The 14,736-nt window shown below is 32.0% G+C and overlaps 1 protein-coding gene across 1 annotated transcript in view; it reads right to left on the reverse strand.

The window, feature by feature from the left end:
• LOC111056539 (RNA helicase aquarius) overlaps nt 1–14,736 on the reverse strand; it is a 110,220-nt gene that overhangs the window by 20,856 nt on the left and 74,628 nt on the right. The window contains exons 7-11 of the mRNA XM_039426929.1: nt 7,611–7,724; nt 6,382–6,485; nt 5,708–5,819; nt 4,739–4,952; nt 3,129–3,177 (exon numbers count right to left, since the gene is read on the reverse strand). Coding sequence (XP_039282863.1) covers nt 3,129–3,177; nt 4,739–4,952; nt 5,708–5,819; nt 6,382–6,485; nt 7,611–7,724 — 593 coding nt within the window. The remainder of the gene's footprint in view (nt 1–3,128; nt 3,178–4,738; nt 4,953–5,707; nt 5,820–6,381; nt 6,486–7,610; nt 7,725–14,736) is intronic.

A 14,736-nucleotide genomic window follows, 5' to 3' on the forward strand; every position in this document is an offset into this window, starting at 1 on the left:
ATAGAAGTACCTATAAACAGTAAAAAATTACTTCATAGTACGTTTGTTGACTATACTACAATAATTCAACAAAACTTTCAAAATACGCAAAATTCTAACATTAAAATTAATCATTAATAATTATTATTATTTAAAAATAAATAGATCATTTCAGGCACAATAGCTATTATCATTAGCCAGTATAAAATTACAAGAAAAAAGACGAACAATATAGATCAAATAAAATACTGACTTGCAAAGTGATTAAAATATCACGTGAGTGCAAGCGGGAGTCAGATATTCAAGTTAATTTTGAGAAAAGTGATTAAAATATCACTTGAGGGCAAGCAGGAGTCAGATATTTAAGTCAATTTTGAGAAATATCATGCACGCACACACCCACCAAGAATAGAGATACTGTAAGCCACTCTTTATTAGATTGTTTCCAGTTACTGTAAATGTAGGAATAAAAAATGTCTTATCGCATAAAAATAATGTTTAAAAGAATGGATAAATTTAATATAGAACAAAGTATGAAAATCAAATTTTGATATTTCAGTCATTAGAAAACTATCATTTTGAGCTAATATAATGGTAATCTCTTTCTATTTCCAATTTAACTGAATTGAATGTAAGAAATACTACTTTTCAATTACTTATTCAATCAAAATTACAAATCATAGCTTTGGAAAGAGCACCAGGCTCTTAACCATAACTGGTCTTCCAAATGTTAATAAATAGTAATATTATGTTCAGCAAAATAGGTCAATGTTTCACTTCTGAAAATTAAGGTCTAATTTTCCGTATTTTTTAGTTTCTGATTATAGTAGTATTCCAGTCAAATGGTCGTTTTTCAGGAAACAGCCCCGAAATAGTTTTTCTCGACAGTTCTATATGTATTTTGGGGCGCTGAATTCGAATCTGAAATTTGCTGACACGCCAGAGGGCGGCTTCACCCCCAAAACCAACAAAAACCACCAAAATTTCGGACTTTTTCCAATTTTCTCATTTTATCTCATGAACCTTGAGTTTCTCAAGAAAAATCATTCCAGACTAAATTAAAGAGAATAAGATTTCCAATAAATTGAGTGGTCGCGCAGGATTCTACCATTTTTGGTTCCGGAGCTACGAGTTTTCAAAAAAGGGGTATTTTTTAAGGGGTTTTCAAAATTATACAAACCTACCACTTCTACCCTATACAACATGGATATTTTTTTAGTATAGATAAAAAACCACACATCACGTGAAAGAACAATTCATTATGAACAGGATTCCTTGGAAATTTTCGAATTTTGTAGTGGAGGGAGGGGGGATATACCCAAAAATGGAAAATCATGCCCTACAGCCAAAATACCAATTTTTCATTATAATACCTTTTCAAGGCCTTCCTAACAAAAAAATACATATTTCGGCTGAAATCATATCACGCGAGCTATCTTCTATGAGAATCACCCGTTAGAAACATTTAATTTCAGTATTTCCTAGTACGTCATAAGGATACGTCTAGGATCAAAACTTTAAACACTAATAACTTTTGAAGGAAAGATCAGATCTCCTCGTACTTTAGCTCATTCTTCTCAGCTTGTCAAGGCGGTTCAAAATCATGTATCATAATTGAAATTTGATATGAAAATAAAAAAATCCACTTTTAGTGTTTTTTTAGCCCCTATTTAAATACACAGAAAATTGGCCAATTTCTATATTCAAAACTGTGTATCTCGGTAACCCGAAATGATAAAAAATGGTACTTGATCTTGATTGAAAGAACAGAATCTCCTCTTTCATGTGAGGTAAATGTTACAAAATTCATTTCACTAAAAGTGGATTTTTTTATTTTCATATCAAATTTCAATTATGATACATGATTTTGAACCGCCTTGACAAGCTGAGAAGAATGAGCTAAAGTACGAGGAGATCTGATCTTTCCTTCAAAAGTTATTAGTGTTTAAAGTTTTGATCCTAGACGTATCCTTATGACGTACTAGGAAATACTGAAATTAAATGTTTCTAACGGGTGATTCTCATAGAAGATAGCCCGCGTGATATGATTTCAGCCGAAATATGTATTTTTTTGTTAGGAAGGCCTTGAAAAGGTATTATAATGAAAAATTGGTATTTTGGCTGTAGGGCATGATTTTCCATTTTTGGGTATATCCCCCCTCCCTCCACTACAAAATTCGAAAATTTCCAAGGAATCCTGTTCATAATGAATTGTTCTTTCACGTGATGTGTGGTTTTTTATCTATACTAGAAAAATATCCATGTTGTATAGGGTGGAAGTGGTAGGTTTGTATAATTTTGAAAACCCCTTAAAAAATACCCCTTTTTTGAAAACTCGTAGCTCCGGAACCAAAAATGGTAGAATCCTGCGCGACCACTCAATTTATTGGAAATCTTATTCTCTTTAATTTAGTCGAGAATGATTTTTCTTGAGAAACTCAAGGTTCACGAGATAAAATGGGAAATTGGAAAAAGTCCGAAATTTTGGGAGTTTTGGGGGTGAAGCCGCCCTCTGGCTTGTCAGCAAATTTCAGGTTCGAATTTAGCGCCCCAAAATACATATAGAACCGTCGAGAAAAATTCTTTCGGGACTGTTTCCTGAAAAACGACCATTTTACTGGACTATAGGATAATATACTGGACACGACAATATACTCAATAAACTTGAAAATAAATTGATTTATTACTGAAAATGTGAAGCCGAAATACACCAACGTAGGTACTCACTATCAGAAAATTGCAATCATTGAATAAACCTAGAATCCAGCTCAGCGAATAAATAGATAGTTCAATAAATATGAATATAGTTATGATACAGTTTAAAAAAGGTTGAAATTATAAATATCATTGGTATAAAAATTAAAAAAAAAATTGGAGAATGTTCATGTTGATAGAGCTTACTTCATTTAATATTGTTTGTTACCGTGCCTATCATTACTATCAATAATAAATAATTATCAATCGGATTCTGAAATTTACTGCGCAATATTAACGTTCATACCAATCTACACTGACCTGAAGGCTTGATGGGAATATCTTACAATTTTTCTAAGAATACCTTCATTTATTTTCAAAAATAAAAGTTGGAAAAAATAACCTGAAATGTTGAAATAATGTTATTAATGATCCATAAGAATAGATGATCTTACCATGGACTAAGTCTACTGATAGCATCCTCGATATCTTGACGTATTTCATCTGTAAGTGGAAACAATGCAATTAAAAGCAAATACTTCAATGGTTAATAATAAATCATTAGGCCTACTTATTCTTTGAAAAATACATTATTTTCTTTAGAATAGAATAGAATAGAATTCATTGCTTCTCATGAACAACAGTACAATATTACAAGAAAGAAACAAAACAAAGATAATGATCAATAATAAGGAAATTTAAAACGAATCATTAATTAGGCGTATAAATTAGAGAAGATAAGTCAATTGTTTTTATAGAAGTAGAAAAAATTAGTTCTTTGAACTCTATTGTAATGGAAAACTAATATTATGTAAATAAAATGTTTTCAAACGTTGAGTATGGGAGGACATCCTTTTTAAAAAATTATAACGGCAGTACGTAACGTTGCAGAATTCAATTCACATTCAAGCTACTTCCTATTAGCTAACTAATTTGACTAGCATAAAATAGCTTAGATTTTATGGAAGAATTCAAAAAAATTTGTCTATATAGGTTCTAGAAAGAACTTGTAAACTTTAGTACTGTACGTGCAAAATTTATTACGTAAGAAACAGAACAAAATAGTCTAGAAAGTTGGCAAAGTGGAAAGCAGGGATGCTGTATTAGAATGTGAAATAGTAAATTATTGGTTTTCAGTTCAATACCTTCATGCCATTACAATACACCTAGTCATTAACTTTAAAAAATGTGAATATTGGGAGAGGAACAACATTTAAAGCTCAAAACTGTTCCTCCCCCGATTTATGAACTAGTCCAGAAAGAAGGCTGTGGTTTTCCACTTTATAAAATTTGTATGAATGCAAGAAGAATTGATTTTTAATTATCAATGAATGCATGTCGATAATAAAGTGAAAAATCTAAATTGAATTATTATATTATTAATTGATGATTTTATTAGATATCCGGTTTCACCAAGCTCGGTTAAGACATGTTAAGACATTTGAACTTGGTCAAGCCGGGTTTGCTTAAAAAGTGAGCACTAGAATTATCGATAGTAACTGAATTGTAATAGTAATTGAATTGAATTTGAACTATCTTCAGAGAAATATACAGAGTGAGTCATATGTATGGGAACCCTTCAATAGGTTGAAGACTGTTGTAGATTTAATACTGTAACTTCTAGGTTTAGTTATTGGTTGAATACTCTACCTTTTGACGGAAAACTGAATTTCAACCCCTCATAAGGGGGTGACTTAGGGGTTGTAACTCGAATATTTAAAATGTAAACACCCATTTTGTACATCATTTTAAAGGCCTTTTTAAAACAAAGAAGATGACCTAAAGTTACCTAGGAAGAATCCTAAAAGTTACAGTTTTATATCTATAACAGTCTCCAACTTATTGAAGGGTTCCCATACATATGACTCACTCTGTATATGTTCCAGTGTACTTGTAAACCATACCTGATTTAACCATGTTCAAATAACTTGACCGAGCTTGGTGCAACCGGCCATAGGAATCTTGAATTCTCAGCTACAACAACAAATAACTTATTTCATAAAAACAATTTTGAACAGAGGTTCATGAAGTTCACAATTCCTTTTTAGTTTATTATTGTACTTACAAGTAGATTCGAGCCTGAATAGGTTGAGGTTTCTGAGCAGGTAGTCATGCAAGGTGAGGAACTGGAGATTGAGTTTGGGAAGCGCAAGACAGCCTTCTCCCGAGAAGTACTCTGTCGGCACAATGTTCTCGTTCCAGATGATCTCCTCGGTCGGGTAGAGTGGCATTGCATTCAGCTCTTCCAGCTGCGATGGGCGACGCTCGTGTCTTGAAATCTAAACAACATGGATTGGTCATTCATTGAAATTCAGTTAGTTTCAATGTTAATAATATTTTAGTATTTGAAAATCAATTACTCAATCACTTGATTTAATGTATCAATCAAATTGATTGTCGGTTTTTAAATTACAAAAGATTTTCAAGATAACTCTAGTTTTCTTACATTTGTTACCTAGTTTGTTTAATCGTCTAAGAGATCATCATATTTAACAGAAGTGACACTGTAAAGAGCTAGCACACCAAGGGCTAAAACAGATCACTTTACTTTCTGCACTTACTTCTATTAATTATGAGCGATTCTTGGATTGTTCAATTTTGAAATGTAGGAAATACGAGTTATTTATATTTAAAATCATTGAAGTTATGTTCGCTTAAAAACCAAAAAATCTATTTAGACGCTCAAAACTTTAATCCATCTAGAGATAAATCAACAATAGGTCGAAATAATAGGAAATTCCCAGATTGCGAATTTGAGCTCAAAGTACAGACTAATAAATCAAAGTTGATTGACAAGATAGTAATGATTCCATCTTCTAGTAATTATTATCACTAGATTACACTGATTGTCATGAAGTTCATGAGAGTTTTGAAAATTTATTTACTATCATATTGTAGTATCTAAAGTATCAATGAAGTTAATCCTACAAATCAGAATAAAATTACATTTATAACATATAATACATTTACACTCTAAATGTTCCACTGAAATTCTACAACTGGAAATAATGTGAGTGATGAGTTTTCAACTTACAAGTAGTTCTAAAAGAAATTCGTAGTCGTATCTGAACCAATCTTCTTTTTCTGATCGCTCTGGAGTCGGAACAAGATTTAGATACTGCGCTATCTCTCTCAGTTTCTGTTGTCTGAAATAAAAACCAAAATTAAGTTTAATTAGAATAATAATAAACTATGTGATCTGGAAAGTATTATTCAAGGAGTGGATGAAAGCCAATATGAAATTTGATAAAAAATTGTTTAATAATATATTGTATGGATAGGCTAGTTTATTGACAAAATTTATAAATCTACTGTACATAATAATATGATATCATGTACTGAATAGCTACACTTGTGTCGATAAAACCATAGAAAAGCACACGCTTTAAAGTTTGCGTATACTCTATGAAAATACCAAGTAAAAATTATTTAAATACAACTTGAACTGGTAGGTACTATTTTAGAAGCCGCATGATATTTCAGACTATAAGTTACATGGCTTTCAAAATTGCAAAAACAGTTACAAAACCTAACTAGAGATTACAAGAGAAATTACAAAAAATCTATATTCTTTATTGTATTCTAGATCTAAAATATTTCAAATTTTGACATAGATATAAAGATGTATATATTTTTATTAAAAAATGAAATTGAAAAATACATTGAAAATTATAGTTTGTTGAAAAAGTAGAAGTTGAGATTACTTACGAGAGAGGGCCAAAGTGTTTCATTAGTTTTTCTCTGGTATCCACACATGCAACATTTGCCAGGGAGAAGCTCCGAAGATCTGGAAATTTTGCAAATGCAGCTCTCTGGAAGAGATTAAAATAGACATTTCCATCAATTAATTCATGAATAACAGCGACAGAAAATAAAAATTGGTTGAAACTCATTCTTTTTTATATATTTTCCAAACAATGCATTTTCTTCTACCTAGGGTTAAACCACTGTTTAGTTATTTGAAAGGATTCGACTCCAATATTTACACTATCTTCTGCAATATTTTTCCTCCAAGTGGCCTACTGTGGATAGAATTCGAAACAAAAAAATTGAATCAATATTCTTTTGAATTCTCAAATTACCCTGAATCAAATCTAGTAGAAGAAAAACAACAACAAATAAACTAGAGTTATAGAATTGGAGGCATTTTATAATCAGACAGTGGAGCATTCATATATATATATATATATATATATTATATATATATATATATATATATATATATATATATATATATATATATATATATATATAAAAATATACTACTTCATTGTTACTATATAATGCAGTTCACGGAACTCATTCCCCACACCCAGACTTTGTGGGGAATATTCACTATGTATATTTTGTCTTTGTTGCTGTATTTAATTACTTTGTGAATAAATATTATTTGATTTGATATAATATTTCAAAACATAATACTTCAATTTTCACAGAGAAAATACTGCATTTTGTCAACAAAAATTAGAGTTACTACCTGGATTACACCTCAATTCACTGTTGAATAATCTTCTAAATAGTTTTAATACACATAATCGTCTAGTATTTCAGTATAAAAATAATCAGCTACAGGATTATTATGCAGTAATGAAGTACTACATCTACTGAAATGAATGGTACAGTACATATACATAAGGTACAGCAATATGAACATCTTCAAGTAGACCATTTTCTAAAGATTTATTTGGCTTACTGTATTCATGAGGTTGTTTTTATTCTTTGTTGTTGTTTTATATTGATAATGAGTGCATACGATTATTACTTTGTATGTAAAGTGCATTTTTTTGAAATAAATATCTTTTGTCCGTCTGTCTGTCAGTATGATGTGATATGACAATTTTCTTTGCAATATCAAAACTAAACAATCGATTGAGTAGGAACGAATTATACATTTCATTTCAGAGAGTATAGAATATACTATACTCTCCGATGCATACCTGTAGAGAGGTGATATTTGAATAGTGTATTTGAGTCATGTCGTGATCAGTTAGCGGATCACCAGTCTCATCGCTGATTTCGAATCTTGAATAGAATTTCAGCATTTCCAGCAACTGAAACAGAACAAAATATATTCATGAATTAAATAAATGTTCTCTATATCACTAATAAAAATACTCTATTAATACTTATGATGATATTTATTAATAAGTATAGTAGCTTAATGAGTATAGAATAGGCCTACTCTACAAGCTAATTTTTGTAAAATCGTCAGTTATATTTCATTTGGTTAGTTTAAAACCACAAAATTGAATAATAATTTTCTGAAAGGGATTTTCCAATACAATGAACGTTTCAGAATGCAGTGTTGGATTCATTGTTGCAAGGCGAGGCGTAAATAGTCGAAAAGCAGCACAATGAGAGAAGCGGACCAGGGACAGGGACCAGTCGATGCGTGTCATTTTCGGACGAGTGGATCTCAAGTCGCCTGTCGCTGTCGTCTGCCTGCCTCACTCTTGCATAACTCCTCCTCCTAATTGCCATCCATCCATTCGTCCTACCATTTCCCTTTTCTCCTCTTCCTCTTTCTTATCATCGATTTTCTTATTTTACTACTTCATTGTCACTTATTCTTTTCCAACCCATCAATCATCCTTCCCTTACGTTTCCTCAATTAGGTACACTATCATGAGTAGACTCAAGCCCCACTCTTCTTAAGTTTTGCTGATTTTTCTCGTCTTCAAATTCTTGTTTCTAAACGAGTTTTATGTTTCTTTCTATAATGATCCCTATAACTTCACAATCATCTTCTCATAATGTTTTCTATTTCTTATCTTTTTCATTGCATGTTCCTGCTTCCTCGTCGCTATTCCACCTACCACTCCAGTTCACTTAGTCATCACAATCATCTTCTATTTCTTTTCAAACTGACTTCGCAACCAATAATTCACATAGAAAATAATTTAAGAAACGCTTCTTTCGATGATATATACTAAACGAGGAAATATTTTTTGGCAGCGCTAGTAGTTTTTCATAATGAATGACCTGCATGTCATTTATAAAAGTACGGAAAATCAAGAGATTGAACTACTAACAATCAGAAGCTTCTTGGATGATATCTCACACATTTCTCAAAGAAAGCATGGTCCAGGAGCTTTAAAACTTATCAATTTGTTCTGAGCAATCGAAAATTGTATTGATGTTAATGTCTATGTTTTTCACCGAGTTAAATTGGAAGATTTCATCACCATCAACACTACTTTAGTCAATTGAGTTGAAGTCAATATTGTTTCTTAGACGCGTGTAACAGATTATTGTGGGTTGAGTTTTGGTAAGGTTGAAAGTTGGGCTGTTTTTCCTTCAAATTAGTTGAACCAATATGAAAAAGCCCTACCCTACCTTTATAAAATTCGTGTCTTGGCTAATTTTTAAGAATGAAATAAATCACTTGGGTTATGAAAAGGTGAAGAAAAAGAATAAGAGCAAGTAGATGACGATAGAGGTTTGAAGAGGAGGAGGAAAACAAATATGTATGGGGAAAAGGAAGATAGGGTACAATTAAGAATAAATGAAGAAATAAGAAAAATAATTGAGGAAAAAGTTGAACAACAAGGGTATTAGAAGATGTTCAAGTCGATGAAGGATGAGAATAAAAAGATGAAGGAAATAGATGAGAGTAGTATATTCAGAAGAATAGGAGGAGGTGGAAAAGGAGGAGGAGGAGAAGGAGGAGGAGGGTGAGAAGGAGGAAGCAGATGACACGATGAGCTATCTCATGGATGCAAGAGAAGAATTAAGAGTAGGCGGAGGAGGAGAGGATAGAGGAGAAATAATAGATTAAGGAGACATCGAAATACATGCAGAAGGAGAGGTAGTAGAAGGATGTGCAAGTAAAGTAGAAAAGAATAGCACAAAATTTAAGTGGTTTTATTCTTTATTTTGTGAATTTATAGTTTGTTTCATGTTTTTACGAAAGTTTTATTATCAATGTATCCAAATTTAAAATTGTTTGTTTTATTCTAATTTATATAGAAATTGGAATGGACATAACCTATGTATAATATCTGGGCAATTTGAAACTATAGATTAGAAAATTGAAGAAGTTTTGGGCAATAGCTTGTTTTTTTCCGATCATTGTATTGTTTGTGCTAACCTAATAAATATAGAATATTAATATTGAGAGGAGATGCAGAAGGAAGAGGAGGTGAAGACGGAAAAGGTGGAGATGAACAAGTGGAAGTAGGAGGAGGTTGAAGAAGAAGAAGAAGAAGAAGAAGAAGAAGAAGAAGAAGAAGAAGAAGAAGAAGAAGAAGAAGAAGAAGACGAAAATACGAAGCTGGTGATGCAGTAGGAAGCGGCCAATTTGGAGGACGGAAGACGTGACGACCCGAAACTCTTCTTGGTCGGCTGACTGCCACCCCCGCTCCCCCTCCTGCCACCCCGCTCCAGCCCCCTGCCGCCCCACCAACCACCCCCGTCTACTAGACGCTCACCAATTCATTCATTCATTCCAATTTCCGATCTACAACTTATACTACGCAACTGAAAATTCTATTTTCAACATTATTTCTTATCAATAAATTGATTATTAAATTTTCATCAATCCCGGATGATAAACTGATGCTGAACGAAGTCAGCACCCTTGCTAACATGCACTAAACAAATTATACTCTAGTATATTTTAATAATCATTCGCTGTTATTAAAATAATTAGTTTCAATCAGGGATTACAATAATTAATTGATAAAAGTAGATTTTTATAGTAATTAGAATGTAAACACTCGAATATTGTTAAAATATAACTGCTAGAGTCACAAAACTGTACTCCAGTGCTCGAAATAAGAAGTAGAATAAATATTCTCGTATAGTCCTTTCATCCCTCATGGATACCAACAACAATAACAAAGATTCTACTAATGTGTAGAGATTAGAATAATGAACTCATAAGCAGTCATTTTCACCAAAATTACAATAATCAAGTCATAAAAAAAGAACATTTGAAGAAAGAGTATTCATCACCCATCGAGACCAGAAAATGTTAAATTAAGCGCTTCTCCGTAGCCTATTAAAAAAGTAAAATAAGCTGAATAATAGGAAGAGGAAAGATAATACTATATGAAGTTGACCTTGTACCCTTCAGAATTTCCAGGTTCGTGCAGACGTTACTTAGAATGTAGCCTTGTACTTTGTACTTGGTTAATGATGAACATGACATGATACTTGAAACAATATATCACCATTGCATAAAAAGAATATGATTTTAAGAAACTGCAGTAATGTTAGCTCTTATTCAGCTAATAAGCTGATAGTCCGGGCGCAAATGTCATGAAAAAGGGACACCGTAGTCATTTTTGAGTAACAGCCATGGAAGATGTTTCAATTTCTTCGTTAGGTCTTTCTTCGATGTTTCAATTTCTTCGAAGATGTTTCAGTTTCTTCATAATAAGGATCGTGATTATGATAAGTTGAAATCACAGGCAAACCTCGAAAACAAGATGGCCGCCAAAAGTTTTAGGGTTTTGGCATATCGCTTGTATTTCAATAACCGTTCAAGATATACAACCGTTTTTTGAACGAGAATATTTTAATAATCTTCCTCTACAAATGTTGTTCTATAAAATTTCCCTCTAAAACGCATATTTTATTAGTTTTAACCTTCAAAAGCCCAAGGAAACTTTTTTCTATTTTTTCAAATTTCTTTCCATTATAACTTTTTTTTGTGCAAAAAAAAGTGAAATTTCAAATCTATGAAATCTAGATAGTTTTTTCAGCTTTAAAACGATATATCTTCATGCTCTGTACGTCAACAAATGTGTTCTCCAGCGCCCTCCAAATAAAACCCTGCGATAACAAGCTAGAACTATAAAATCTATTTTTCATGACTACTTCAAGATAGAGACTTGCAAACAGCCTCAATCCCTTCGTTACAACAAGCCGAATAAGAATATTGATGATGCAAACAACGAAAATATTCGACATCATAAAAAAATTCAAGATGGAGGTCATTTTTTACAGAAATTTTTATATTTTCTAAATCGACGGCTTGTGTGTGGATGATGTGAGGATTGACAAGAGGAATGGGCAGCTTTAGGTAGGTTCCTAAACACCGGGAAATGATTTTATAATGCTTGTTATTGTGTTTACTGACGTCAGAACTGTCGTCAGTAAACACAACACCCTACCGGTAAGAAAATCGACAGCACGGCGCTCATCTGTGCAATTAGGCCTACATGGATCTGCCTTGGACAACCACTCCCCTTCCAAAAGTACAATTCATGAACATAAACGTGAAGCTGTGAAGTGTAATATTGTAAACAAAACCTGATAAAGTATATTAAAATGGCAACTTGAATGTTCAATTATAGAAAATTACTAGTACCATTTTGTTAAATATAAACACGACTAGTTCCGACCACTTATATGCCATTTTCAAGTGACAAAATCTTTATGGCATAAGTGCTAGTCGTGTTTGTATAAAAATTTAACACGGGGTACTAGGACGGTAATATTCTATAAGTAAACAAAACTATCTACTGTAATTCAATTATACATAGAAAAATCTGGTGTGGTACACTCACACAACTTTCCTTGCTCATATTTGAAACTACGATCAGACTTCTGTATAGTACTTTTTCTTTGTGTGAATAATTGTGAAATTCGATGATTTTTTAGTCGTCATTTTTTTAAAGTCGTCAAAACAGCTGTTCTACAGATGAAATATCTCGACTATGTGTTCTTTTTATGACCTGCGCTACCTACCTACCTCATGCACAAGAAGGAGGTTACTAAGTCCATTTCCCAAGAATGGGGTGGACCCCATTGTTTTCCAGAAAGGAGACTCATGCCAGTTGATAGAGCTGATAATAACTATACAGGGTATGAATTTGAAAAAATTGGTAAAGTTATTTTTGAGAAAATCGTGAAAAACATGTTATTTTTAGTAATTATCCGCCATTTTTCTCGAGAATATTACGGAGCTCCTGCAATTTTCCCAGGAAAAAAACTCATGTCATTTGATAGGGCTTATGAATAGCTGCTATCCATGGTTTAAATTTGAAGAAAATCGTTAAAGCCGTTTTCGAGAAACCCGTGAAAAACATGGTTTTTTAGTCATTATCCGCCATTTTTCTCAAGAATATTACGGAGCTCATGGAATTTTCCCAGAAATGAGACTCATGCCAGTTGATAGTGCTTATGAATATCTTCTTATCCATGGTATGAATTTTAAGAAAATCGTTAGAGCCGTTTTCGAGAAAACGGTGAAAAACATGGATTTTTAGTCATTATTCGCCATTTTTCTCAAGAATATTACGGAGCTCCTGAAATTTTCCCAGAAATGAGACTCATGCCAGTTGATAGGGCTTATAAATAGCTATCCATGGTATAAATTTGAAGGGAATCGTTAGAGCCGTTTTCGAGAAAACCGTGAAAAACATGGATTTTTAGTCATTATCCGCCATTTTTCTCAAGAATATTACGGAGCTCCTGAAATTTTTTCAGAAATGAGACTCATGTCAGTTGATAGGGCTTATAAATAGCTATCCGTGGTATAAATTTGAAGAAAATCGTTAGAGCCGTTTTCGAGAAAAACGTGAAAAACATGGTTTTTTAGTAATTATCCGCCATTTTTTCCGCCATCTTGGATTGGATTTTATTGAATTTCTTATTGTCGGATCCTCATAGTATGAGGACCTTAAGTTTAAAATTTCAAGTCAATCGGTTAATTAGGAATGGAGTTATCGTGTTCACAGACATACACACACACACACCACACACACATACACACACACACATACACACACACAGACCAACACCCAAAAATCATTTTTTTGGACTCAGGGGACCTTGAAACGTATAGAAAACATGAAATTAGGGTACCTTAATTTTTTTTGGAAAGCAATAATTTCCTTACCTATGGTAATAGGGCAAGGAAAGTAAAAATTGATCTGGTAATTAGAGATACATTGATCTGGTTATTGTTTTACAATAACGAATAAAATAAATAAGGAATAATTATAGAAATCATAATTAATCTGGAAGAGGGAAACATTCTTTAAAATAGTTATTAATCATTAAAAAATTGAGTGTTATCATATTTATTTATTTATACATTGATAGATACAATATAATTCTCAACTATGAATGATTGGTAAAGGAACAACAGGCTTAAAGCCCAAAACTGTTCCTTTCCCAAATTTAGATAGAAACTGTCCAAAAATACGTTATGTTTACACTTCACGATTTTTGTCCAATTTTGTGACCGAAATATTTATAAATTGGGAATTTAGAAAAGTTGAAAACCAAATTAAATTAATTTATAAAAATAAATTAGTGTATAAGATTATATTAGCTTCTTGTTCATCTATTTAATCAATATTATTGAATGTTGAAAGATAAAATATGACGAAAAGATTGTGACTGGCTACAAAAACGTTTTACTGGTGATATTTTTGAAAGTTTTTCCATCTGTATAATACTGTCAAATTATAAAAATATAATGGTTTTCTCAGGAAAACATTTTTTTCATATTATAAGGCACTTTTTGAGATATGAGCGTCTATAATTTTTTAGGACAGATCATTTCAAATAAGATAAGAGATAAATTTTGAAATTTTGATAAATTCTTCATGGTATTGTTGAGATTAAATAAAAAAAATACCCAAAATATTCAAGAAAACGTTTTGAAAAAGTGATTCAATTTTTAAAAAATGGAGAAAAATAACTTTAGTTGAGTTATTTTTGGTTTTCCTGAGAAATTTTTTTTTGATAACCTGATAGTATATTTTTATCCTGTTGCACAGCCTTAATCGTCATGTTTTCTAAAGGTTCACATACCTTTACAATGAGGCATTTTCCTCATTATGTGTACAAAGTTTTATTAGTCAGTTACAACTTAACCAGATGTTCTCTTCTTCTTACTTGAATATTGCAAGAATAACCTGCCAACCTGCGTAAAAATAAAGAAAAAAGATCAGCTCAGAAACGTTACTACAAGAGGGACCATAAATTTTTATTGCCACAAACGGAAGGTATCAGTAATTTGCAATAAGTAGGAGTGGAAAAGGAAAAAAATAAGAGAAGATGGGTTTAGAATACTCATTATAGGACTATTTAGCGGTTCAATCA

This window comes from Nilaparvata lugens, chromosome 4 (assembly GCF_014356525.2).
Source record: "Nilaparvata lugens isolate BPH chromosome 4, ASM1435652v1, whole genome shotgun sequence".
NCBI lineage: Eukaryota > Metazoa > Arthropoda > Insecta > Hemiptera > Delphacidae > Nilaparvata > Nilaparvata lugens.